At 45.3% G+C, this 25,348-nt stretch overlaps 2 protein-coding genes across 5 annotated transcripts in view; one reads left to right on the plus strand and one right to left on the minus strand.

Moving 5' to 3' along the window:
• The window catches only part of TEN1 (TEN1 subunit of CST complex), a 45,738-nt gene extending 27,919 nt beyond the window's left edge, over positions 1-17,819 (minus strand). For 2 of the 3 annotated variants that reach the window (XR_010243857.1, XM_063960567.1), the window contains exons 1-2: positions 17,529-17,816; positions 2,009-2,117 (exon numbers count right to left, since the gene is read on the minus strand). Coding sequence is in view for 2 of the 3 variants with exons in the window: in XM_063960567.1 (XP_063816637.1) it covers positions 2,009-2,097 (89 nt within the window). In the remaining variant the exon portion in view is untranslated. Of the gene's footprint in view, positions 1-2,008; positions 2,134-17,528 lie in introns of all 3 variants that reach the window. The other variant, XM_063960569.1, reaches the window with a different exon arrangement.
• Positions 17,820-17,884: 65 nt separating this feature from the next.
• The window catches only part of ACOX1 (acyl-CoA oxidase 1), a 59,521-nt gene continuing 52,057 nt past the window's right edge, over positions 17,885-25,348 (plus strand). Inside the window, exons 1-2 of one of the 2 annotated variants that reach the window (XM_063960566.1) lie at positions 17,885-18,077; positions 18,905-19,064. In XM_063960566.1, the coding sequence (XP_063816636.1) occupies positions 17,969-18,077; positions 18,905-19,064 (269 nt within the window). In that variant the 5' untranslated portion in view covers positions 17,885-17,968. The remainder of the gene's footprint in view (positions 18,078-18,904; positions 19,065-25,348) is intronic. The other variant, XM_063960565.1, reaches the window with a different exon arrangement.

Below are 25,348 nucleotides of genomic sequence, written 5' to 3' on the forward strand. Positions count from 1 at the left end.
CCGCGGCTGCGTTTGTCGGCATGGCGGTTGAACGCCGGATCCTGAAGGAAAAGGGCATTCCGGAGGAAGTCATTCCTACGCTTACTAAAGCCAGGAAAGAGGTTACAGCAACTCATTATCACCGCATATGGCGAAAATATGTTGCATGGTGTGAGGCCGAAAGGGCCCCAACAGAGGAATTTCAACTAGGTCGATTTCTGCATTTCCTGCAAGCAGGAGTGACTATGGGCCTTAAATTGGGTTCCATTAAGGTACAGATCTCGGCTCTGTCGATTTTCTTTCAAAAAGAACTAGCTTCAGTACCTGAAGTTCAGACATTTATAAAAGGAATGCTGCAGAGTCAGCCCCCGTTTGTGCCTCCTGTGGCACCTTGGGATCTCAACGTGGTGTTGAGTTTCTTAAAATCACATTGGTTTGAACCACTAAAAACCGTGGATCTGAAATATCTCACGTGGAAGGTGGTTATGTTATTGGCCTTGGCTTCTGCCAGGCGAGTATCAAAGTTGGCGGCTTTGTCTTGTAAAAGCCCTTATTTGATTTTCCATATGGATAGGGCAGAATTGAGGACTCGTCCCCAGTTTCTCCCAAAGGTGGTGTCAGCGTTTCACCTGAACCAGCCTATTGTGGTGCCTAGGCTACTAGGGACTTGGAGGACTCCAAGTTGCTAGACGTTGTCAGGGCACTGAAAATATATGTTTCCAGAACGGCTAGAGTCAGAAAATCTGACTCGCTGTTTATCCTATATGCACCTAACAAGCTGGGTGCTCCTGCTTCTAAGCAGACTATTGCTCGTTGGATTTGTAGTACAATTCAGCTTGCACATACTGTGGCAGGCCTGCCACAGCCAAAATCTGTCAATGCCCATTCCACAAGGAAGGTGGGCTCATCTTGGGCGGCTGCCCGAGAGGTCTCGGCTTTACAATTTTGCCGAGCAGCCACTTGGTCAGGGGCAAACACGTTTGCAAAAATTCTACAAATTTGATACCCTGGCTGAGGAGGACCTGGAGTTCTCTCATTCAGTGCTGCAGAGTCATCCGCACTCTCCCGCCCGTTTGGGAGCTTTGGTATAATCCCCATGGTCCTTACGGAGTTCCCAGCATCCACTAGGACGTTAGAGAAAATAAGAATTTACTCACCGGTAATTCTATTTCTCGTAGTCCGTAGTGGATGCTGGGCGCCCATCCCAAGTGCGGTTTATCTGCAATACTTGTACATAGTTATGGTTAACTAAATCGGGTTATTGTTGAGCCATCTGTTGAGAGGCTCTATTGTTTCATACTGTTAACTGTGTTTCATATCACGAGTTGTACGGTGTGATTGGTGTGGCTGGTATGAGTCTTACCCGGGATTCAAAATCCTTCCTTATTGTGTACGCTCGTCCGGGCACAGTACCTAACTGAGGCTTGGAGGAGGGTCATAGTGGGAGGGGCCAGTGCACACCAGGTAGTCTAAGATCTTTCTAGAGTGCCCAGCCTCCTTCGGAGCCCGCTATTCCCCATGGTCCTTACGGAGTTCCCAGCATCCACTACGGACTACGAGAAATAGAATTACCGGTGAGTAAATTCTTATTTTAACGCATTATTGAATAGCGACGGGAATGAGTGCCTGGAAATAATCAATTAGCCGTATCGCGCCCCGCACTTAAGTTGGGAGATGCAGGTTACTGTGCCTAAAGAATGCAGTTTAGTTGCGGTATATGGTATTCTCTGACTTAAGTGCTTGATGCAATGCTGTTAGCATGAGGGGGTGGGGGTAAGCCCACAACTAGCATCGAGGCACTCGTTTTGTTGAATTTCTGCTCGTACCTCAGGAGGGTGCGAGTAAAAAATCCGCAGCTAATAGCTACGGGCACTCATTCCTGGCGCTATTGAATTCCCCAAATGCTTTTTAAAGACAGCTACATCAATTATTTGTTTATACTTAGGGGAACAAAACAAAATATTTATGTAATATAGGTAGGATTATTTGTACAGCATAGTGATTTATCAGATAGTTAAAAGTTCTTTACCTCCCAAAAGTTCGCACTGTGGATCCAGCCATCACTTTTCCTGTGCTGATTTCCCATAGGTAATGATACTCTGCGTGCATTGGCAGCATCCCTGAAAGCTTCCTTATACCTGCAAGACAACAAGACTTTTGTTCTTGTTTATTATACATTTAAATGAGATAGTAGAGTCTTATGTATAGCACTATAGGACAAGATATAGAGGAACAGAGAATTGCACAGCTGTGACAAATAAAGGGATAATAAATCCTACTATTCAATAGGAACTGCCACATTTATAAACTATACATGGAATAATGAATCAAGGCGTCTAGGGAAGGACTAGAAACTCTTACCTGGTGGTGGTGGGGGGGGGGAAGATAAACCCAAGAAACAGGTCCATACTCTTCTAACAATACGCATGTCTTTTTTTATGTGGGCTTAATGTAATTATGGCCAACAATAAATAAAAATAGTAATAATATATATCTATAGCTAATAAAAATGTATATATATATATATATATATATATATATATATATATATATATATATATATATATATATATATACGCTAGCACACACACACAAACTTATTGGTTATGTGCAGATAGGGGGTGATTCCGAGGTGATCGCAGCCCTACAAAATTTTGCAGAGCTACGATCATGACCATAGACATGCGGGGGGACGCCCAATACAGGGTTATCCCACCCCGCATGTCAGTGCCGCCCCCCGCAAAAGTGCAAAAGCATCGCAGAGCGGCGATGCATTTGCACTTTAGGAGTAGCTCCAGGCCAGTGCAGCTTTAGCGTGCTGGCCAGGAGCTACTCGTTGCTCCCCGGCCCGCAGCGGCAGCGTGTGACGTCATGCAGCCGCTGCGGCCCGCCCCCGCAAGGTCCGGCCACGTCTGTGATGGACGGACCGCGCCCACAAAACAGCAGCCAAACGCCACCGTTCCGCCCACCCCGCGACTGCCTCTGCCTGTCAATCAGGCAGAGGCGATCGTAGCGCAGCAACGCCCTTCAGCCGTCTGGCATGCGCCGGCACACTGCGGCGCCAGCACATGCGCAGTTCTGACCCGATCTAACCGCTGTGATAAACTGCAGCTGCGATCGGGTCAGAATGACCCCCATAGTCTCTAGATTAGTAGCAGTCCACAACAGCAGTGATGTTAGTGCAGCACCTTCCTCACTGCCAGAATCACAGGCATAATATACATCTAAGAAAGAACAAACAAACAGAGGGCACACAAGTGAGTTTTAGAATCAAAATGGTTAATGGTGTACTGGTGGGACAGTTGGAGCCTCAACTTGTTTTATTGGTAACGGCCAATTGGCTTGTGTAAGCGCATGTCGTGGACATCAGACCAGTAGGGCAAGTCAGTCTAGTTCAATTTATTGAAAGAGAGAGCGCACCTCCATAAAGCAGTGCAAAAGCCACTGGACTACTGCTCTTTCCCGTCACAACCGGCGACCCACTGTAAGCTGGCACCACAGCTGTAACCTAAACTAACCTATCAAGAACCCTAACAATACATTCTAAAAACAGCCAAGTGCCCTCTTCCGTAAGATGAACTCCATCTTGCTTAAAAAGATGCTCGTCCCTAAATGAAATCAAAGGATGCTGAACCACTTAGCCACCTGACTCAATAACCCTCTTACAGACCAGAGCGTTCACCTTCCTTCTAGCCTTGTCCACAACCATGCCAGGCAACTTACACCACCATGACCTTCTAGGGATAATGGTAGACCACACTAAAGCACACCCAGGCCACCACTCCAAATCCTTCACCATATCGTGCCACAGCTCCAGTGATGAGCCTACCCCCAGATCGTTATCACCTAAACAGCTCAAATAGCTCAGCCTCAGGATATCCACACTGTTGTTTCTGGATTACAGCAGGCAGACAGATTCTCCTGGTTTCAGCACCATGCAAAATGTTTGTTACTTCCTAGAGGGGACTTATGACATAACCACATCCACCATTCAATAGGCTACGCCCAACATGTTTTGTCACAACCAAGCACTTCGTCAGGGGTCATAGAGCTATAATCAAATCCACTGCTCAAAAAAATAAAGGGAACACTAAAATAACACATCCTAGATCTGAATGAATGAAATATTCTTATTAAATACTTTGTTCTTTACATAGTTGAATGTACCGACAACAAAATTACACAAAAATTATCAATGGAAATCAAATTTATTAACCCATGGAGGTCTGGATTTGGAGTCACCCTCAAAATTAAAGTGGAAAAACACACTACAGGCTGAACCAACTTTGATGTAATGTCCTTAAAACAAGTCAAAATGAGGCTCAGTAGTGTGTGTGGCCTCCACGTGCCTGAATGACCTCCCATGCTCCTGATGAGGTGGCGGATGGGTACCTGAGGGATCTCCTCCCAGACCTGGACTAAAGCATCCGCCAACTCCTGGACAGTCTGTGGTGCAACGTAGCGTTGGTGGATGGAGCGAGACATGATGTCCCAGATGTGCTCAATTGGATTTAGGTCTGGGGAACGGGCGGGCCAGTCCATAGCATCAATGCCTTCGTCTTGCAGGAACTGCTGACACACTCCAGCCACATGAGGTCTAGCATTGTCTTGCATTAGGAGGAACCCAGGGCCAACCGCACCAGCATATGGTCTCACAAGGGGTCTGAAGATCTCATCTCGGTACCTAATGGCAGTCGGGCTACCTCTGGCGAGCACATGGAGGGCTGTGCGGCCCCCCCAAAGAAATGCCACCCCACACCATTACTGACCCACTGCCAAACTGGTCATGCTGGAGGATGTTGCAGGCAGCAGAACGTTCTCCTTGGTGTCTCCAGACTCTGTCACGTCTGTCACATGTGCTCAGTGAGAACCTGCTTTCATCTGTGAAGAGCACTGGGCGCCAGTGGCGAATTTGCCAATCTTGGTGTTCTCTGGCAAATGCCAAACGTCCTGCACGGTGTTGGGCTGTAAGCGCAACCCCCACCTGTGGACGTCGGGCCCTCATACCACCCTCATGGAGTCTGTTTCTGATCGTTTGAGTAGACACATGCACATTTGTGGCTTGCTGGAGGTCATTTTGCAGGGCTCTGGCAGTGCTCCTCCTGTTCCTCCTTGCACAAAGGCGGAGGTAGCGGTCCTGCTGCTGGGTTGTTGCCCTCCTACGGCCTCCTCCAAGTCTACTGATGTACTGGCCTGTCTCCTGGTAGTGCCTCCATGCTCTGGACACTACGCTGACAGACACAGCAAACCTTCTTGCCACAGCTCGCATTGATGTGCCATCCTGGATGAGCTGCACTACCTGAGCCACTTGTGTGGGTTGTAGGGAGGTCATACAGGCACGTGGAGGCCACACACACTACTGAGCCTCATTTTGACTTGTTTTAAGGACATTACATCAAAGTTGGATCAGCCTGTAGTGTGTTTTTCCACTTTAATTTTGAGGGTGACTCCAAATCCAGACCTCCATGGGTTAATAAATTTGATTTCCATTGATAATTTTTGTGTGATTTTGTTGTCAGCACATTCAACTATGTAAAGAACAAAGTATTTAATAAGAATATTTTATTCATTCAGATCTAGGATGTGTTATTTTAGTGTTCCCTTTATTTTTTTGAGCAGTGTATATCTACCAGCCCCATCTGAGTAGTATTCAGCATCCTTGTGACACTGCACAATACAGAGAGCATCCTTAGCAATGCCAAGCAAAAGAACACTCTTTCTAATACAAAAAAAAAAAGAGAGAGCGCAAAACTCCTGGGGCATCAGGGGCCACTGGGGTACTAAAATGGCTGGAGCTAATGAAATAATGTGCCCCACCAAGAGTATACCTCCCAACATGACCCTCTCCAGGAGGATCCTAGACTTCCTTCTTACTGTACGAATGCCGTCACCTGTGTTCACTTATTATTATTTGATAAGAAAGATTTTCACCACAGGTGATGGCAATCATTAATTAAGAGGGAAGTCCAGGAACAGAGCATTCTGTCCCTCCTGGAGAGGGTCATGTTGAAAGGTATGCAAGAGGGGGTTTGTGGTCAGTTGCAAGGGAGGTTATCTGTTTGATCTCATGGCTATATATGGCAGTAGGCGATTACGAATAATTTCTAAGGTGGGGCGTGGGGTGGGTAATTGTGTCTAGATCAGCTATTTTCAACCGCTGTGCCGCGGCACACTAGTGTGCCGTGAGCGGTCTCTAGGTGTGCCGCCGCCCGCCAGGGAGATCCGCTGCCACTAGCCAGAGAGACCAGCCAGCCGCCCGCCACCCGCCGCAATCAATAGCCGGCTCAGGCAGCGCAGCCAGCGCTGTGCACTTCCGCGAGCGGCCTGTGACCTATTGTGACTCATAGATCACGCAGGCCACGTCGCATTCCTTCCTGGAGTGCCCGCCCGCCTACTGGTCAGTGCTGCTCGTCAATCCGTGCTACCTTCTCAGCGCTCATCGTAGTTGCAGGTATACAGTATATATTTAAAAACAAACAAACATGAATTTGTGTGTGGAATTACTGTAGGTGTTTGGATGCAAGTACAATGTCAGAAAATACGGGGGGCGCGGACAGGCAGTGAGTGGAATTATTATGGGGGCAGTGAGTGGAATTATTATGGGGCAGGGAGTGGAATTATTATGGGGCAGGGAGTGGAATTATTATGGGGCAGGGAGTGCAATTATTATGGGGGCAGGGAGTGGAATTACTATGTGGAGCAGCATGTGGAATTACTGGGGGAGAAGTGTGTACCATTATTATAAAATTGATATGTTTTATGTTTTATCGACAAACGGGATGCTGGCTGTAAGTATACCGACAGCGGCTTCCCGTCTGTTGGAATCCCAGCAGTGAGTACCCTCGCGGGCTCGCTGCGCTCACCACACTTCAAGCCCGGTGGCTTGCTTAGCTCACCACAGGTTATATTCCCACTCAGTTTATGGCGTGGACCCACCAACCCGAGTGGGAATACCCTGAAGAGGTCGGGATTCCACTTTTTCCACTTTCACTGGCTGTCGGTATTCCGGCTTCGGTCTCCTGAATGCCGGAATCCCGACAGCCGGTATTTTAACTGCATCCCATTATTATAAATCTGTGGGGGTGGAAGCATTTTTTTTTTTATTACCGCAGTACCCAATGTATTTGTATTACTTTGGGGGCCAATGTGTTTGTGCTACTGTGGTGGCCAGTGTGTCTGTTTAATTACTATGGGGGCCAATGTTTTTTTCCCCCCGTGTGGCACTGATGGTGTGCCTTGGCAATTTTAAAGTCTTGCCGGTGTGCCGCGAGTTGAAAAAGGTTGAAAATCACTGGTCTAGATGGATCGATATAAAACACAAAGTATGCTATAAATAACAGGCAGCACAGATGTGTCACCCTGTAAGAAAGACAGCCATATTCTTCATGTGTTTCTCTTCTTAGAACATCCCCACTTTTCCAGTTTATATTGAAATTTATGCAATTCAATGTTTTATTTGTACTCTGAAATCAAAGCATAAAACAAACATTCGGAGATAAAAAGTAAATCATAGAAAAATTTTGTTTAACTAATCTTCATCCACATTTTTTACTGAAAGCAGACACTTTTGCAGATATAACCGCCAAACACACTGTAGCATTATTTCTACAAGGGATAATAAATATTGTTTGGGAAGTTCTTCCCAACGCTGTTGCGATTCCCGCAGTGTTACTTTGCTTTCACCCTCCAGTGCCGTCAGGGCCGGATTAACCCTTTGGGGGGGGGGGGGGGGGGGGTTGTAAGGTTACTTCAGACAGGGTGGCTCGGTGTATATTGGATTGTGCATACCTCCTCCCAACATGACCCATTCCAGGAGGGACAATACGCTCTCTACCTGGACTTTCCTCTTTATGTATGATTGGTGTCAACTGTGTTAAACTATTTAATTGATAAGAAAGGTATTTCAACATAGGTGATTGCAATCATAAATTAAGAGGAAAGTTCAGATAGCATTTTGACTCTCCTGGAAAGGGTCATGTTGGAAGGTGTAGATTGTGTATATTAAATTTTAACCAATGGTATGTATTAGATTTAAACTAATAGTTTAATAATGCCTGGCTACTGTTTAGAGCTCCACCTAATTGAGAGACAACTATTTTATTAAGTTTTCTTGCAGTGGAACAAAGACAACTTAAACAACCCAAAAATACACATAGAAAAATAAAATCTATAATTTATCTTGTCACATGCAAGAATAGCAGCAGCCGATCAGTAAGCCTGATGGGTCTTTGCTTTTGCCGATTTGGCCCCTATATGATCTACTTTTTTTTAAATCCATAGTAGGATAATTCCCATATTGGAAGAGGAATGTCTGTAAATGAATGGTAGCATTTATTGATTTTCAAAGGATTCCATATAAATGGATATGATAATTATGGATTTAAAGTTATTGTTACAGTAGATATATAGCTAAGAACTATATTTTAGCTGAGGGGAAATAAAGAATAAACGGGCCAGATCCTCAACCTTGAAAGCATTTCCATCAGGGTTCCCCCTGGCAGTCCATTCACATTATTTGTACCCTAACATTTGCAAAAGCAAAACATTTATAATGAATATAATTGCTATTTGATAAATAGTTTGGGTACTGCTATATATAAAAGCAATAAATGTACTATACACAAGATTTAATTATAAATGACAAAAACAATTTAAGAAAAAAAATGTATTGTCTACATAAGCTTTCTTACCATTTATTTGAAGGCATACTACATTTAAACAATTAAAGGTATACACAGGGATAGACTTTTTCATTATTTACTTGTAACATACTTGCCTACTTTTGAAAAAGCATTTCATGGAGATTGTGAAACTAACACCTATCAGCGTGGGTGTGTACTGCTACATCTGAGAGGCATGTCATAAAAATGACTTACATCCAAATGTAAATGAGCCCCAAAGTTAGGGTGTGTACACACGGTGAGATCCTTGCTATGCCCGATTTTCACTTGCGATTTCCCTTGAACTCCCCGGAGCCCAGCACCACCGATTTTAACTAACTTTTCTTGAGATATGGACTATGGGGGTAATTCCAAGTTGATTGCAGCAGGAAATTTTTTAGCAGTTGGGCAAAACCATGTGCACTGCAGGGGAGGCAGAAATAACATTTGCAGAGAGAGTTAGATTTGGGTGGGTTATTTTGTTTATGTGCAGGGTAAATACTGGCAGCTTTATTTTTACACTGCAATTTAGATTGCAGATTGAACTCACCACACCAAAATCTAACTCTCTCTGCACATGTTATATCTGCTTCCCCTGCAGTGCACATGGTTTTGCCCAACTGCTAACAAACTTGCTGCTGCGATCAACTCAGAATTACCCTCTATGTGTGCTTACGATTTTGGCTTATGCGAGATGTCATTGACATGTGAGATGAACTAGATAGTACACCGATCTAGCAAGGATTGACTTGCCTGCAGTCTATCTTTTCTTGCGATGCCGACCTAGCGGGACCGCGCATCGGGATCGCAAGGTGACTTTCACCTTGCGATCTGCACTAACTTCTCTTGCGATTTTGACTATATAGTCAAAATCGAAAGAAAATATCTCACTGTGTGTACACACCCTTAGTAAGATCTACTTGTTGAAGAAAAGACTCATATTTTGCAGAATTTGTTTGTGTACTGTGCTTTACAAGCGGTTCCATATACTGTAAGTGGCCACGAGAAACTTTATTTAAAATGCATGTAGCCATAGGGATCATTGTGTCTTATAACCAATGCAGGGAAATGGCACTGATGTTCCCATTTGAATGTATGTATCTGTGATTTATTTTTTCACCCCAAGAATGTTACAGCTACACAAAGGGGTTAAGGTGCAATCAGGGAGATTGCTGGACTATTCAGGGAGTCAGCGAGATTGCTTCTATTTCAGGTAGTCTCCTGCAGAATGAGAGAGGGTAGGCAAGTAGGACTTGTAATGATCATATTTTGTACAACTTTTTTTATTTTGAAACAAGCAGAAACCATTAAAACATATTATCATGCTATACTATAGGCTGAGGTCATAGGGTCGGTTTCAGAGATCCGTGCAATGTTGATGTCAGATCCAGTGAAGAGATGTCACTGTGTATGTGCTACAGTGGTCTTGCAACGGTGGTCACAGTGAGGATTTATTTGCAAAGTGCTTGAACGTCACAGAGCATTTGTGGGAAGTAATATCTCGGTGGCCACTCAAATACGTTTAGGGAAGTGTCACAGCCTGCAACTCTAATTCTGTGCGCAGCTAAAATGGTTCCAGTGTCTTGGCCATGCTGCGTGATCATCTACCTCCGTTGGTCCGGTCTTCATACACAAACAATGGATCGGAGATTTTTTTTAAAGTAGTTGAACTAAAATCTTCATCAGGGTTGGGGACTGGATTTGTGGGCTACTTAGTGTTTGGCTTGATAGAGCAGCTAAGTAATTTTTTCTATTACAGTGTTATGCGTTCATTCAGTGTATTGTTCACTCTAGAATCCGGGCAGGGCGCCGGACTGAGAGGGGAGTAAGCGTGTGCGCGCGCGGCTTCGCCGAAATGGGGGTGTGGCCACACAATATAGTGGGCGGGGTCACATTGCGCAATAAAAGTGGGCAGTTCAGCCCACAGACGTGAAAAAAAGGCGGCATAGGCGGCGTCACTGTTGGGGGCGTGCCCAGCACCTATGGAGGTGCTGGGCTTCCCCCAAGCTCTCTCTCAGCGTGAATGGATGCCGCGCGCATGCGCACAGCATCTTTACACGCTGGGAGCGCAGGAAGCGGGCGGCTATTTTAGCAGGGCGCCGCAGAAAGGGCAGGGCGGGTTTTGCCCTTAAAAAAATCGGACAGGGCGTGGCGCCCTGCTAAAACAGCCTAGCGTGAACACTATCAGTGTCACCTTCTTTGATCTTGATATTTGGAGTAATTTTCAGACTTAAAATAATGCCAATGGTGATTGGCTGCTGGACTATAAGAAGGAATAGCTAGGGCCCAAGGCAGTTGTCTGGCCAAAATATGTGGGATTATTAGACCCACCTGCGAGGTCTGGGGACACAGAAGAAAATAGGATTTTAATACCTACCGGTAAATCCTTTTCTCTTAGTCCGTAGAGGATGCTGGGGACACTTCAAGAACCATGGGGTATAGACGGGATCCGTAGGAGACATGGGCACTTTAAGACTTTTAAAGGGGTGTGAACCGGCTCCTCCCTCTATGCCCCTCCTCCAGACTCCAGTTATAGGAACTGTGCCCAGGGAGACGAACATTTCGAGGAAAAAGGATTTATTTTGATTTAAACTAAGGTGAGATACATACCAGCTCACACCTCAAACATGCCGTACAACATGGCATTCAACCCAACGCATGCAACAGCATGAATAACAACAGAAACAGGCTGACTATAACCGCAACACAACACGTGTGTAACCATAACCAATGACTGCAGATACAGTGCGCACTGGGACGGGCGCCCAGCATCCTCTACGGACTAAGAGAAAAGGATTTACCAGTAAGTATTAAAATCCTATTTTCTCCTACGTCCTAGAGGATGCTGGGGACACTTAAAGAACCATGGGGTTTATACCAAAGCTAAAGAACGGGCGGGAGAGTGCGGATGACTCTGCAGCACCGACTAACCAAACAAGAGGTCCTCCTTAGCCAGGGTATCAAACTTGTAAAACTTTGCAAAAGTGTTTGAAGCCGACCAAGTAGCTGCTCGGCAAAGCTGTAATGCAGAGACACCCCGGGCAGCCGCCCAGGATGATCCCACCTTTCTGGTAGAATGGGCCTTCACCGATTTCGGTAACGGCATTCAAGCCGTAGAATGAGCTTGCTGAATCGTATTACAGATCCAGCGTGCAATAGTCTGCTTGGAAGCAGGAGCACCCAATCTTGTTGGGATCATACAGGACAAACAGAGCCTCCGTTTTCCTAATCTGAGCCGTTCTGGCTACATAAATTTTCAAAGCTCTGACCACATCCAGAGACTTCGATTCCGCTAAGGCGTCAGTAGCCACGGGCACCACAATAGGCTGGTTCATGTGAAACGATGACACCACTTTTGGCAGAAATTGCTGACGAGTTCTCAACTCCGCTCTATTTTCATGGAATATCAAATAGGGGCTCTTGTGAGACAAAGCTGCCAATTCAGACACCCGCCTTGCAGAGGCCAAGGCCAACAGCATGATCACTTTCCAAGTGACGAATTTCAACTCAACCTTACGTAAAAGGTTCAAACCAATGAGATTGCAGGAACTGTAACACTACGTCAAGATCCCATGGTGCCACCGGGGGCACAAAGGGAGGTTGGATGTGCAGCAAGCCTTTCACGAAAGTCTGAACTTCCGGAAGGGAGGCCAATTCTTTTTGAAAGAAAATTGACAAGGCCGAAATTTGTACTTTAATTGAGCCTAACTTTAGGCCCGCATCCACACCTGCTTGCAGAAAATGGAGAAAACGGCCCAGCTGAAATTCTTCCGTAGGAGCCTTCTTGGATTCACACCAAGACACATATTTTCTCCAAATACGGTGATAATGCTTCGCCGTTACTTCTTTTCTAGCCTGAAGAAGTGTGGGAATGACTTCACTGGGAATACCCTTTTGGGCTAGGATCCGGCGTTCAACCTCCAAGCCGCCAAACGAAGCAGAGGTAAGTCCTGGTACACGCACGGCCCCTGCTGTAACAGATCCTCTCGTAGAGTAAGAGGCCAGGGATCTCCTATGAGCAATTCCTGAAGATCTGGATACCAGGCCGTCCTTGGCCAGTCTGGAACAATGAGGATTGCATGAACCCTTGTTCTTCTTATGATCTTTATCACTTTTGTAATGAGTGGAATCGGAGGGAACACATATACCGACTGAAACACCCACGGTGTCACTAGGGCGTCCACCGCTATTGCTTGAGGGTCCCTTGACCTGGAACAATATCTCGGAAGTTTCTTGTTGATGCAAGACGCCATCATGTCTATTTGAGGAATTCCCCAACGACTTGTCACTTCTGCAAAGACCTCTTGATGAAGACCCCACTCTCCTGGATGGAGATCGTGTCTGCTGAGGAAGTCTGCTTCCCAGTTGTCCACACCTGTAATGAAGACCGCTGACAGAGCACTTACATGTCTTTCCGCCCAGTGGAAAACTTTTGTGGCTTCTGCCATAGCCGCTCTGCTCTTCGTTCCGCCCTGGTGGTTTATGTACGCCACTGCTGTTATGTTGTCCGACTGAATCAAGACGGGCAGATCGCGAAGATGTTCCGCTTGTAGAAGGCCGTTGTAAATGGCCTTTAATTCCAGAATGTTTATGTGTAGACAAGCTTCTTGGCTTGACCATTTTCCCTGGAATTTTCCCCTGTGTGACTGCACCCCAGCCTCGGAGACTCGCATCCGTGGTCAGCAGGATCCAGTCCTAGATCCCGAACCTGCGCCCCTCTAGGAGGTGAGAGCTGTGCAGCCACCACAGGAGTGAGATTCTGGTCTTGGAAGACAGGATTATCTGTCGGTGCATGTGCAGATGGGACCCGGACCACTTGTCCAACAGATCCCACTGAAACACTCTGGCATGGAACCTGCCAAACTGAATGGCCTCGTAGGCCGCCACCATCTTCCCCAGCAATCGAGTGCATTGATGGATTGACACTGTCGCCGGCTTCAGAATTTGTTTGACCAGACTCTGAATTTCCAGAGCCTTCTCTTCTGGAAGAAAAACTCTCTAATTCTGTGTCCAGAATCATTCCCAAAAACGACAGTCGTTTCGTCGGACTCAACTGTGACTTTGGCAAGTTCAGGAGCCAACCATGTTGTTGCAGAACTGTCAGGGAAATTGTAATGCTCTGCAGTAATCGGTCCCTGGATCTCGCCTTTATCAGGAGATCGTCCAAGTACGGGATAATTGTGACTCCTTGCTTGCGCAGGAGAACCACCATTTCCGCCATAACTTTGGTGAAAACCCTCGGAGCCGTGGATAGACCAAACGGCAACGTCTGAAATTGGTAATGACAATCCTGAATCGCAAACCTCAGGTAAGCCTGATGTGGAGGATATATGGGGATGTGTAAGTAGGCATCCTTTATGTCGACCGACACCATAAAATCCCCCTCCTCCAGACTGGAGATCACAGCTCGGAGAGATTCCATCTTGAATTTGAATTTTCTCAGATAGAAATTGAGGGATTTTAGGTTCAGAATTGGTCTGACCGAGCCGTCCGGCTTCGGGACCACGAAGAGGCTCGAATAAAAACCTTCTCCCTGTTGTGACGGGGGCACCTTGACAATGACTTGATTTTGACAAAGCTTTTGTATCGCATCGCATACTACTTCCCTGTCCGGAAGAGAAGCTGGTATGTCTGATTTGAAAAATCGCCGAGGGGGAACGTCTTGAAACTCCAGTTTGTACCCTTGGGACACTATTTCTAAAACCTATGGGTCTAGGGCCGAATGAACCCAGAACTGACTGAAGAGTTGGAGACGTGCCCCTACCGGTGCGGACTCCCGCAGAGGAGTCCCAGTGTCATGCAGTGGATTTGGCAGAAGCCGGAGAGGACTTCTGCTCTTGGGAACCTGCCACAGCCGGTGACCTTTTTCCCCTTCCTCTAGAAGCAAGGAAGGAAGACCCTCGTCCTTTTTTGTATTTATTGGGCCAAAAGGACTGCATCTGATAGTGGTGCGTTTTCTTTTGTTGTGCAGGAACATAAGGTAAAAATGATGACTTACCCGCGGTAGCCGTAGATACCAGGTCAGCGAGGCAGTCACCAAACAAGACACCACCTTTATACGGCAGAGACTCCATAGCCTTCTTAGAGTCAGCATCAGCATTCCATTGATGAATCCACAATGCTCTTCCAGCTGAAACTGCCATGGCATTGGCCCTTGATCCCAAAAGGCCAATGTCTCTCGCAGCTTCCTTTAGGTAGGCTGCAGCGTCCTTGATATAACCCAGTGTCAAAAGAATGCTATCCCTATCCAGGGTATCTATCTCAGATGACAAGTTATCTGCCCACTTTTCAATAGCGCTACTCACCCACGCCGAAGCAACGGCAGGTCTGAGCCGCATACCTGTAGTGACATTAATGGATTTCAATGTATTTTCCTGCTTATGATCCGCGGGTTCTTTTAGGGCTGCCGTGTCAGGGGACGGAAGCGCCACCTTTTTGGACAGTTGTGACAGAACCTTGTCTACAGTGTGGGGGGTGACTCCCACTTTTCCCTATCCCCAGAGGGGAACGGATATGCCACCGGAATTCTCTTGGGAATCTGAAACTTCTTGTCAGGATTTTCCCAAACTTTTTCAAAAAGAGAGTTCAGTTCATGAGAGGGAGGAAACGTTACCTCGGGTTTCTTTCCTTTATACATACAGACCCTTGTATCAGGAACAGCGGGATCCTCCGTGATATGTAACACGTCTTTTATCACCACAATCATGTACTGAATGCTCTTAGCTAGTTTAGGGTTTAATCTGGCATCCCTATAGTCGACACTGGAGTCAGAGTCCGTGTCGGTATCTGTATCTGCTATCTGGGTAAATGAACGCTTTTGCAACCCCGAGGGGGTATGGACCTGTGACATAACATCCTCCACGGATTTTTTCCATGCCTGGTTCTGAGACTCAGATTTATCCAATCTCTTATTTAATAGAGTCACATTTGCATTCAAAGCACTCAAAACATTTACCCAATCAGGAGTCGGCGGTGCCGACATGGTCACTCCCACAGCCGTTTCTGTCCCTAATCCAGCCTCCTCCTGAGAAGAGCACTCAGCCTCAGACATGCCGACACACGTGCACCAACACCCACAGACACACTGGGCATATAGGGGACAGACCCACAGTAAAGCCTGTCAGAGAAACACAGAGGGAGTTTGCCAGCTCACAACCCAGCACTTATCCCGGTTCTGAAAACCTTTATACAAAGCCTCAGACCTGTTAGCGCTTTTATAAATACATATATAGCACCAAAATAACTGTGCCCCCCCTGCTTTGCACCCTGTTACTTGATACAGCAGTGTAGAGGAAGGACCAGTGTCTCTGCAGCTCTGTGTAGAGAAAATGGCGCTGATGAGAGCTAAGCCCGGCCCCCTTAATGGCGCGCTTCAGCCCCGCTATTTTTTTAAATATTTATACAGGCTGGGGTTCGGATTTAGTGCCTTGGCACTTAAAAACCACCTTGCCAGTCTTATATGAGGTTTTTAATGCTGCCCAGGGCGCCCCCCCCCCTGCACCCTGTAGTGCCGCTGTGTGTGGGAGCATGGCGCGCAGCGCGGCCGCAGTGTGGTACCTCGAAGCCGACACTGAAGTCTTCTGATCTTCTTCTACTCACCTGTCTTCTGACTTCTGGCTCTGCAAGGGGGGTGACGGCGGGCTCTGGGAACGAGCATCTAGGCGTACCTAGCGTTCAGACCCTCAGGAGCTAATGGTGTCCTGTAGCCAAAGAAGCAGAGCCTTGAAAACTCACAGAAGTAGGTCTGCTTCTCTACCCTCAGTCCCACGAAGCAGGGAGCCTGTTGCCAGCAGGTCTCCCTGAAAATAATAAACCTAACAAAAGTCTTTTTCAGAGAAACTCAGAGAGCTCCTCAGTGTGCATCCAGTCTCACTGGGCACAGATTCTAAACTGGAGTCTGGAGGAGGGGCATAGAGGGAGGAGCCAGTTCACACCCCTTTTAAAGTCTTAAAGTGCCCGTGTCTCCTGCGGATCCTGTCTATACCCCATGGTTCTTGAAGTGTCCCCAGCATCCTCTAGGACGTAGGAGAAATGTAGAAGGGAGTAGAAAGTATAGCCAGCAAGCCTCAACATAGTGGGTTCAGTATGATTTACCGGCGGACGGGATGCCGGCTGTCAATATCCTGACAGTGGCATCCCGGCCGCCAGAATGCCGGCAGTGGGGCGAGCACAGGGAGTCCCCTTGTGGGCATGCCTCGCTCACCGCGCTCTGGACTCAGTGGCTCGCCACAGGATCTATTCCCACTCTATGGGTTTAGTGGAATACTCAAGTGGGAATAGTCCTGTTGCGCCGGGATTCCGTCATCAGCATCCTGACCGCTGAGATCCCGACAGCCAGCAAATTAAACGCATCCCGGGGTAGTAGTGTGCAATATTACTATCGATGACGATTGGCAGAAGCATAGGAAAGACCCTGATATTGAAGGATTTACGCACGTCTGGATCAGAGCTGCCATGAAATGCGTCGTCCTTCCTACATATTGACTACCGCAATGGATATTGAAGGCAACCTAGATTTTTCCCCATAGAAACTATTTTATATTTTGCAGAGGTGATCAGGAAAGGAGTGCCAGAAAGTTTTTTGGTTGGGAGGGAGAATGATATAATTTGAATGTCGCTCCCTCAGGGGAAGCTGGATTAACCAGCCACACCATTTACCTGAGAATAGATCAGTACGCCTGAATAAAAAAAGATGAAAAAAAGTGATGTCAATAAGTTGCGATGTTAAATCCCTGCTCACTATTGGTTATAATTATAGTGAAAACATGACCCTGTAAAAGGCTGCGAGGAAGATAAATCTCCCGCCACTTCTGCAATTCAAACCCAAAGGAAGATTGGAGAGGAGAGCAGCAGCAGGAGCCGCCAACGCACGCCGCACACATCACTCACCCTCCGGTACTAGCACCGCGCTGCTCTGAGTGCTATCAGTTGCAGCACGACTGCTGCGGAACCGATGTATTCTGTTTACTGTGTCTCCGCTCCAAACACACGTAAAGAACAGTTGCTGGCAGCCATTTTCCTGAAGTACAAACTTCAGTTATGCTTAACATCCATGCTCGGGCGCAGTCTGCTCATTGATAGAAGAAAAAACAAAATAAAAACACATCACCCTCCTTGCGGAGAATGCCGGGAGTTGTAGTCTTGCTATCTAATTATGGCACAAGCGCGTCACGGCCGGCTGGGGAATGCTGGGAGCTGTAGTCTGTGTATGTTGCGGCGCCTAGTCTAGTCATGTGACACAGAGGGGGCTGGGCCTGGCACTGGCTTGTCGCACAAGTAATGCGGGGCAAAGTCCGGCTGCTGGTAGTTGCCGCAGTGACAGCTGAGCGATGAATCCGGATCTGAGCAGGGAGAGGGCCACCGCGTCCTTCAGCCCGGAAATCATCACACATATACTGGATGGGGGCCCGGAGAGGACCCGCAGGAGGAGGGAAATCGGTGGGGTCACATAGTCGGGGTGATACAGCTACTGAGGAGGAGGATATAGGGAGAGTGTATAAGGAGAGAGGGGCAGCACGTACCAGGGGTGCATACATTCAGCTGCAGATTGCCATAGTACATGAGAACACTCGCTGTAATGTAAGCTGCAGTGTACTTATTGTACTGAAGAGGATATGTGATTGTGTCTTGATTAAGAGGTCTGTGTACAAAGAGTTGGTGAGAGAGAGAGGAGAAAGATAAAGTACCAGCCAATCAGCTACATGTTACAGACTGGGTTTGAAAATTGACAGGAGTTGAATGGTTGGTAGTTTATCTCTCTCCACTTTATCTCTCTCCAAGTCTTAGTACATATATGCCCTTATTTATCAATGACTGATACATTTCACTGTGAGTGATAAATTGCACCAGCCAATCAGCTCCTAACGGTCATTTTTCAAACACAGTCTGTGACATGGAAGTTAGGAGCTGATCGGCTAGTGCAATATATCACTTACGGTGACATTTATCACTCATTGATAAATAAGGGCAATAGACCCCTAAGTAATAGTTACTCAGCCAGAAATGTATCTTTTATCTGACTACTGTGATCCCTCAGTGACTGTGATTACACCTAGACAGGAGTATGAGGTTCCCACTTTTAATTCAAAATCTAGATTATGATCTTAGCGTGCACTAATAGATCCACATGTTTAATGTAATGAAGCAAATGTAGTAATATGATTACATGATACAGCTTCAAACGTTATAATATTCTGACTAATCTGCTCATGTTGTCTTGTGCGCAGTGATGTGGGCTCATTTTTAGTATCTTATTGTCTTTGCAGAAAGTCTAGTAATAAATGACCCAAGCTTCCAGCATGAGGATCCCAACTTCTTGTCCCGCAGTGAGCGATATGAGGTGGCCATCAAGAAGAGTGCGCAGATGGTTCAGAAGATGAGGCAGCATGGGATATCCGACCCTGAAGAGATCTACTGGTTCAAGAGGTAAGAGGACTGGAAATATATAACTCGCCCGCAGGCATGATTCATAGAGCTGAAATAGTTCTACAAACAAATACTGGAGTGACTGGGTAACGCGTCTCTTCACTCACATGATAGTGATTGTGCTAACCTTATACGGGTTGCAGTTAAACTGCCGGCTGTCGAGATCCCGGCGTTCAGGATACTGACGCCAAAATGCTGACAGCCGGAATCCTGGTGCACCAGACCTATTCCCACTTGGGTAGGAACAGATCCTGTGGCGAGCCAGCAAGGGGACTCTTAGCGTGAAACCCGCTGCCGGCATTCTGGTGGCTGGGATGCCACTGTTGGGACATTGACAGCCGGCATCCCACCCGTTGGTAAAACGTGTGTAATCCCCTCATACAGGTAATCTAGCATTCAAAGTTTCCATCTGGCAGTATCCTGGGGATACGGTCATTAGGTCGACCACTATTGGTCGTCATGTACTAGGTCGGCATGGAAAAAGGTCGACATGAGTTTTACACTTTTTTTTTTTTTCCCTTTCATTTTTTGAACTTTTTCATACTCTACGATCCATGTGGACTACGATTGGGAACGGTAACCTGTGCCGAGCGAAGCGGTGCACTAATTGGGGTTCCCCGTCACTTTACAAAGAAAACGACACCAAAAAAAGTAAAAAAAACTCATGTCGACCTAATGCATGTCGATCAATAGTGGTCGACCTAATGACCCATACCCGTATCCTGTTAGGTTTGAAAGAAGAGGCTTATTGCTGATTAACCACCATTTAATTGTGTGGCCTGTATTACCTCTAATATGGTGTATGTGCCCTGTTGGCTGAGCGGGTGGTCTTCAGTTTGCCGGCTGTCGGGATCCCGGCGCACAGTATACCGGCACCGGGATCCCGACAGCCGGCATACCGACACTTTTTCTTCCTCTTGGGGGTCCACGACCCCCCTGGAGGGAGAATAAATAGCGCCACCATGCCCGCAGCGTGGCGAGCGCAGCGAGCCCTCAAGGGGTTCATTTGCGCTCGCCGCGCTGTCGGTATGCCAGCGGTTGGGATCCCGGCGCCGGTATGCTGGTCGCCGGGAGCCCGGCCGCCGGCATACCATACTACACCCGGCTGAGGACATATGCCTTAAAACAGGTGGTCTTCAGTATGCCGAATGTCGGGATCCCGACACCCGGCATACCGACAGATATTCTCCCTCGTGGGGTCCACGACCCCCCTGGAGGGAGAATAAATAGTGTGGCGCGCCACCGTACCCGCAGCGTGGCGAGCGCAGCGAGCCCGCAAGGGGCTCCTTTGCGCTCACCACGCTGTCGGTATGCCGGCGGTCGGGCTCCCGGCGCCGGTATGCTGGTCGCCGGGAGCCCGGCCGCCGGCATACCATACTACACCCCTTAAAACTGTTTAATTAAGTAGGTGAGATGTTATATTTATTAGTGTATAGTTAGTAATCGATTTAGAAGATAGGCCTTGTCATGTCATAATGTATCTGTGAAGTTTGGAATTTGTGCGGACTGAGGCTGTACATAACTGCAAAATCTAATCTCTGGAAAAGATAACAGAATGATTTTATGCAATGGTTGCAGAGTGCACATTTCACTTTACACGTACAGTAGTTGAATAAATCAGACTTCTTGTACATCTGTCCCCAAGTCTAAATTGTATCCGCAACAAATAATAGTCAGTGAGCTAAAATATTAAAAAATATATCTTATTTTTAAAAATCATTGTGCATATATGTATAGGCTTCCCATTTCAAACCGTACAGACACATTCTTTGGGGTGGTATGTGTTTGTAATGATTAAGGGTTGATAATAACTGTTTGCTACTGCCAGAGATTGAGCATTATAGATATTTTAATTGGCTTTCTTATTTTATTCTTCTGTCCATTTTATTGTTCTACTGTTGTCTCATTTAAGATTATTTTAGTTATGAGTATAAGTATATTGTAAGGTCAACTTGTAAACCTTTGGACTTTGGTGCTAGGAGGGACCATTAGTAAACCAGCACTTTGGTCTGTGTAACTAACAGCATAGTTCTAAACAAGTAACAGACAGGTGGCAGTAAAACGTAGTATAAGAAGCTGAATACCAGAGCACAGGGAAACAAGGGCAGGGTGTGCAGAGGTCACACAGTCACTGTGTGCAGCCCACACTGAGAGGCTACGTGACAACACAGAATGAAGGCAGATGAACAAGAATTTTAAACGTCAGCTTCCTCTTTAACATGGATAAAAGGAAACCACCTGAACCAATTAATAAATAGTATTGTAGGTAACAGAATAAACAGTTTCCTTTGTTTGTTTGTTTGTTTTTGTTTCTTTACCAAAATTCTTTTAGGTTTTTCTTTTTAAAAAAATGTTTTTCAAATAAAAGAGAGTCATTTCAGACTATAGCGAGAAGGGGACAGGTACATATGCGGGACTAATGAGATATCCGTCATCATCTACACATAAGAACAAGTTTGAGATATGTAAGCTTAGATGGGATATTTTTGAGAAGTTAACCATTGCGGAAAGAGATGAGAACTAGGGACGGAGAAAAATTAGGTGGAGGGGGAGTCATTTAAATGAATCTATATTAATGCATATACAGTAGTATATAGTCTTTTGACAAAGACCTCATAATTGTACATCTCATACCCATCATCTATTCTTCTCTATGGTAAAGGTGCCACATTACTATATGAAAGCCATGTGGACCATATGACCATAAAAGATGTTTAGGAATTTTGTAGAATTAAAAATTTCTCTATTTATCACTGCATGTGTGTAGTGGTGAGTGCGGGATCCTTACGCTGCATACACACTAGGCGATATATAAAGCGATATCGCTCATTTTTATCCTCCTGAGCGATATTGCTTACTATATCGCTCAATGTGTATGCAGCTGACAATTGCCAATGCGCGGTCTCGTTAACGACCCTTTGTGTGGGCTGTGCATGCAGCTCAATTTAGACTCCTTGTCCAAAGCTGCATGCACGGCCAAGCCGTGGCATGATGTCGCTGTGCAATATCACCGTGTGTATGCCCGCCATCGGGCACATTTACTCCAGCATAAAACCTGAGGTTTGAAGAACAATTGCTTAAATCTTGGAGGGAACCAGATACCAAATAAAATAAAGCTTGCAAACTGTCTCCCTGATCCTAACGCAGATGGAGGATTTTCCCAGATTTTGTGTAATTGGGGCCCATTGTTCTATGGCCAATGTCTCACTTCAATGGTTTATATTGATGGTCATACTCTATTAAAAGCTTTTCTGCATTGAGATATATTACTAGTTTATTTTAAAGAGACACCGTCAAGTTTCACATTTTGCCTAGTTCCTTGTACTGTACACTGTGTATGTTCTAAAAAGAAAAGAGACCCAGGAGAGAGCATGAAGTAGCTGTTATACTGAAATAAAAAAACAACTACACTAAAGTAGCTCCCCTGGCGCCAATATAATTAAATTTGTTTAATTAACAACATGTATATGTCCCAAATCTGCATGCAGCTCACTATACACAGAGGGACTTCCCAACCCTCTTCAAATATAAAAGAAAACTAAGAAAAGAGAAACTACAGACAGCGCTTGCAGATTTCTTATTAAAATAAATTTATTAATTATTTTTTATCTCAATGATAAATTTCCACTAATATTATTATAGTACCAAAACTAAAAAAATCATTCCCTTGCCTTAACAACAAATTTGCATGTATAATTACTAAAACCACATTAATACTTCATATTACATATAATAAAACATTCAATGCTCTGCTCCTTATATCAATTTAGCTAACCCTTTTAGTGCTGAAAAGATACAGTAGTTTCAATGGATAGTGTTGCATTTAGTTGTTACAAAGTTTACAGCAACTGAGTCCGTGGTTAGGTTACTTATTTCCACTCAGTTCTCTGCTGAATCCTTTCTTTGGTAGTTGTGATCTTAAGTTGGATATTTATGACACTAAGTGAGATATACTGTGGGTGAAGGGGATTGCATTTAATCACACACAGTCCGTGTAAAATCCAGTAGTTTTTTCCTTCCTTCTTTCTCCCCCTCCTCACTTTAAAGTGACACTGATCCAGTTAGCAGTAGTTTAAACATGCATAGCTTTTTGGAGCAGTGAGGTTAATAAGTGAAGTCACAATTTTTACAAAACATGGCCATGTTAGATTTTAATTACCACTCCGCCTCAGGTTAATGATTCTGTAGTACTCCCGGCTCTGGTGCTGATTGACCTTTCGTGGTGAGCCTTATCCGGAGATACGTCCAAATTCTTCCTGGTGCTCGGCGGTGGTGAATAGAGTTGTTACCTGCCAGTAACAGTAACAACTCTATTCACCACCGCCGAGCACCAGGAAGAATTTGGACGTATCTCCGGATAAGGCTCACCACGAAAGGTCAATCAGCACCAGAGCCGGGAGTACTACAGAATCATTAACCTGAGGCGGAGTGGTAATTAAAATCTAACATGGCCATGTTTTGTAAAAATTGTGACTTCACTTATTAACCTCACTGCTCCAAAAAGCTATGCATGTTTAAACTACTGCTAACTGGATCAGTGTCACTTTAAAGTGAGGAAGGGGAGAAAGAAGGAAGGAAAAAACTACTGGATTTTACACGGACTGTGTGTGATTAAATGCAATCCCCTTCACCCACAGTATATCTCACTTAGTGTCATAAATATCCAACTTAAGATCACAACTACCAAAGAAAGGATTCAGCAGAGAACTGAGTGGAAATAAGTAACCTAACCACGGACTCAGTTGCTGTAAACTTTGTAACAACTAAATGCAACACTATCCATTGAAACTACTGTATCTTTTCAGCACTAAAAGGGTTAGCTAAATTGATATAAGGAGCAGAGCATTGAATGTTTTATTATATGTAATATGAAGTATTAATGTGGTTTTAGTAATTATACATGCAAATTTGTTGTTAAGGCAAGGGAATGATTTTTTTAGTTTTGGTACTATAATAATATTAGTGGAAATTTATCATTGAGATAAAAAATAATTCATAAATTTATTTTAATAAGAAATCTGCAAGCGCTGTCTGTAGTTTCTCTTTTCTTAGCTGTTATATTGGTAGTTAATAATTAAACTGCTGTTTCTTATTATTTTCCCTTCATTCTGTGTTTTCATGTAGCCTCTCATTGTGGGATGTACACAGTGACGTGACTCCTACACACCCTTTTCTTGTTCACCTGTGCCCTAGTATTCAGTGTCTTATGCAGTGGGGTACTGCCACCGGGTGGTCTTCAGTATGCCAACTGACGGGATCCCGGCGCACAGTATACCGGCGCCGGAATCCCGACAGCCGGCATACCGACACTTATTCTCCCTCGTGGGGGTCCACGACCCCCCTGGAGGGAGAATAAAATAGCGTGGCGCGCGCCACCGTGCCCGTAGCGTGGCGAGCGCAGCGAGCCCGCAAGGGGCTCATTTGCACTCGCCACACTGTCGGTAAGCCGGCGGTCGGGCTTCCGGCGCCGGTATGCTGATCGCCGGGAGCCCGACCGCCGGCATACCATATTGAACCCCTGCCACCTGTCTCTCGGTCTGTCTGTCACTTGCTTGGTACTATGTAAATAATTTAAGTGACCAAAGTGCTGTTATAGAAATGGTCCCTCCTAGCACTAAGGTCCACATATTTACAGGCTACTCTTACATTATAGATCTACACTAAAAAGGTCTACAGTCTATAGGTCTACCAGTAATGGTAGACATGCATTAGGTCAACATGGTCAAAAGGCCGACAAGACAATGGGTGACACACATGGTAAGGCCAAGGTTTTTTTTTTTTTTTGAAAAAAAAAAAAAAAAAAAAAAAAAAAATATATATATATATATATATATATATATATATATATATATATATATTTATATATTTTACAGGATGAGTATCCCTTATCCAAAATGCTTGGGACCAGAGGTATTTTGGATATCAGATTTTTCCGTATTTTGGAATAATTGCATACCATAATGAGATATCATGGCGATGGGACCCAAGTCTAAGCACACAATTCATTTATGTTTCATATACACCTTATACACACAGCCTGAAGGTCATTTAATACAATATTTTTAATAACTTTGTGTTTTAAACAAAGTTTGAGTACATTGAGCAACAGAAAACAAAGATTTCAGTATGTCACTCTCACTCAAAAAAGTCGTATTTCGGAATATTCCGTATTTCGGAATATTTGGATATGGGATACTCAACCTGTATGTATGTATGTATGTATGTATGTATGTATATATATATGTGTATATATGTGTATGTATATATGTATATATATATATGTG

Source organism: Pseudophryne corroboree, chromosome 3 (assembly GCF_028390025.1).
Source record: "Pseudophryne corroboree isolate aPseCor3 chromosome 3, aPseCor3.hap2, whole genome shotgun sequence".
In the NCBI taxonomy this organism is placed as follows: Eukaryota; Metazoa; Chordata; class Amphibia; order Anura; family Myobatrachidae; genus Pseudophryne; species Pseudophryne corroboree.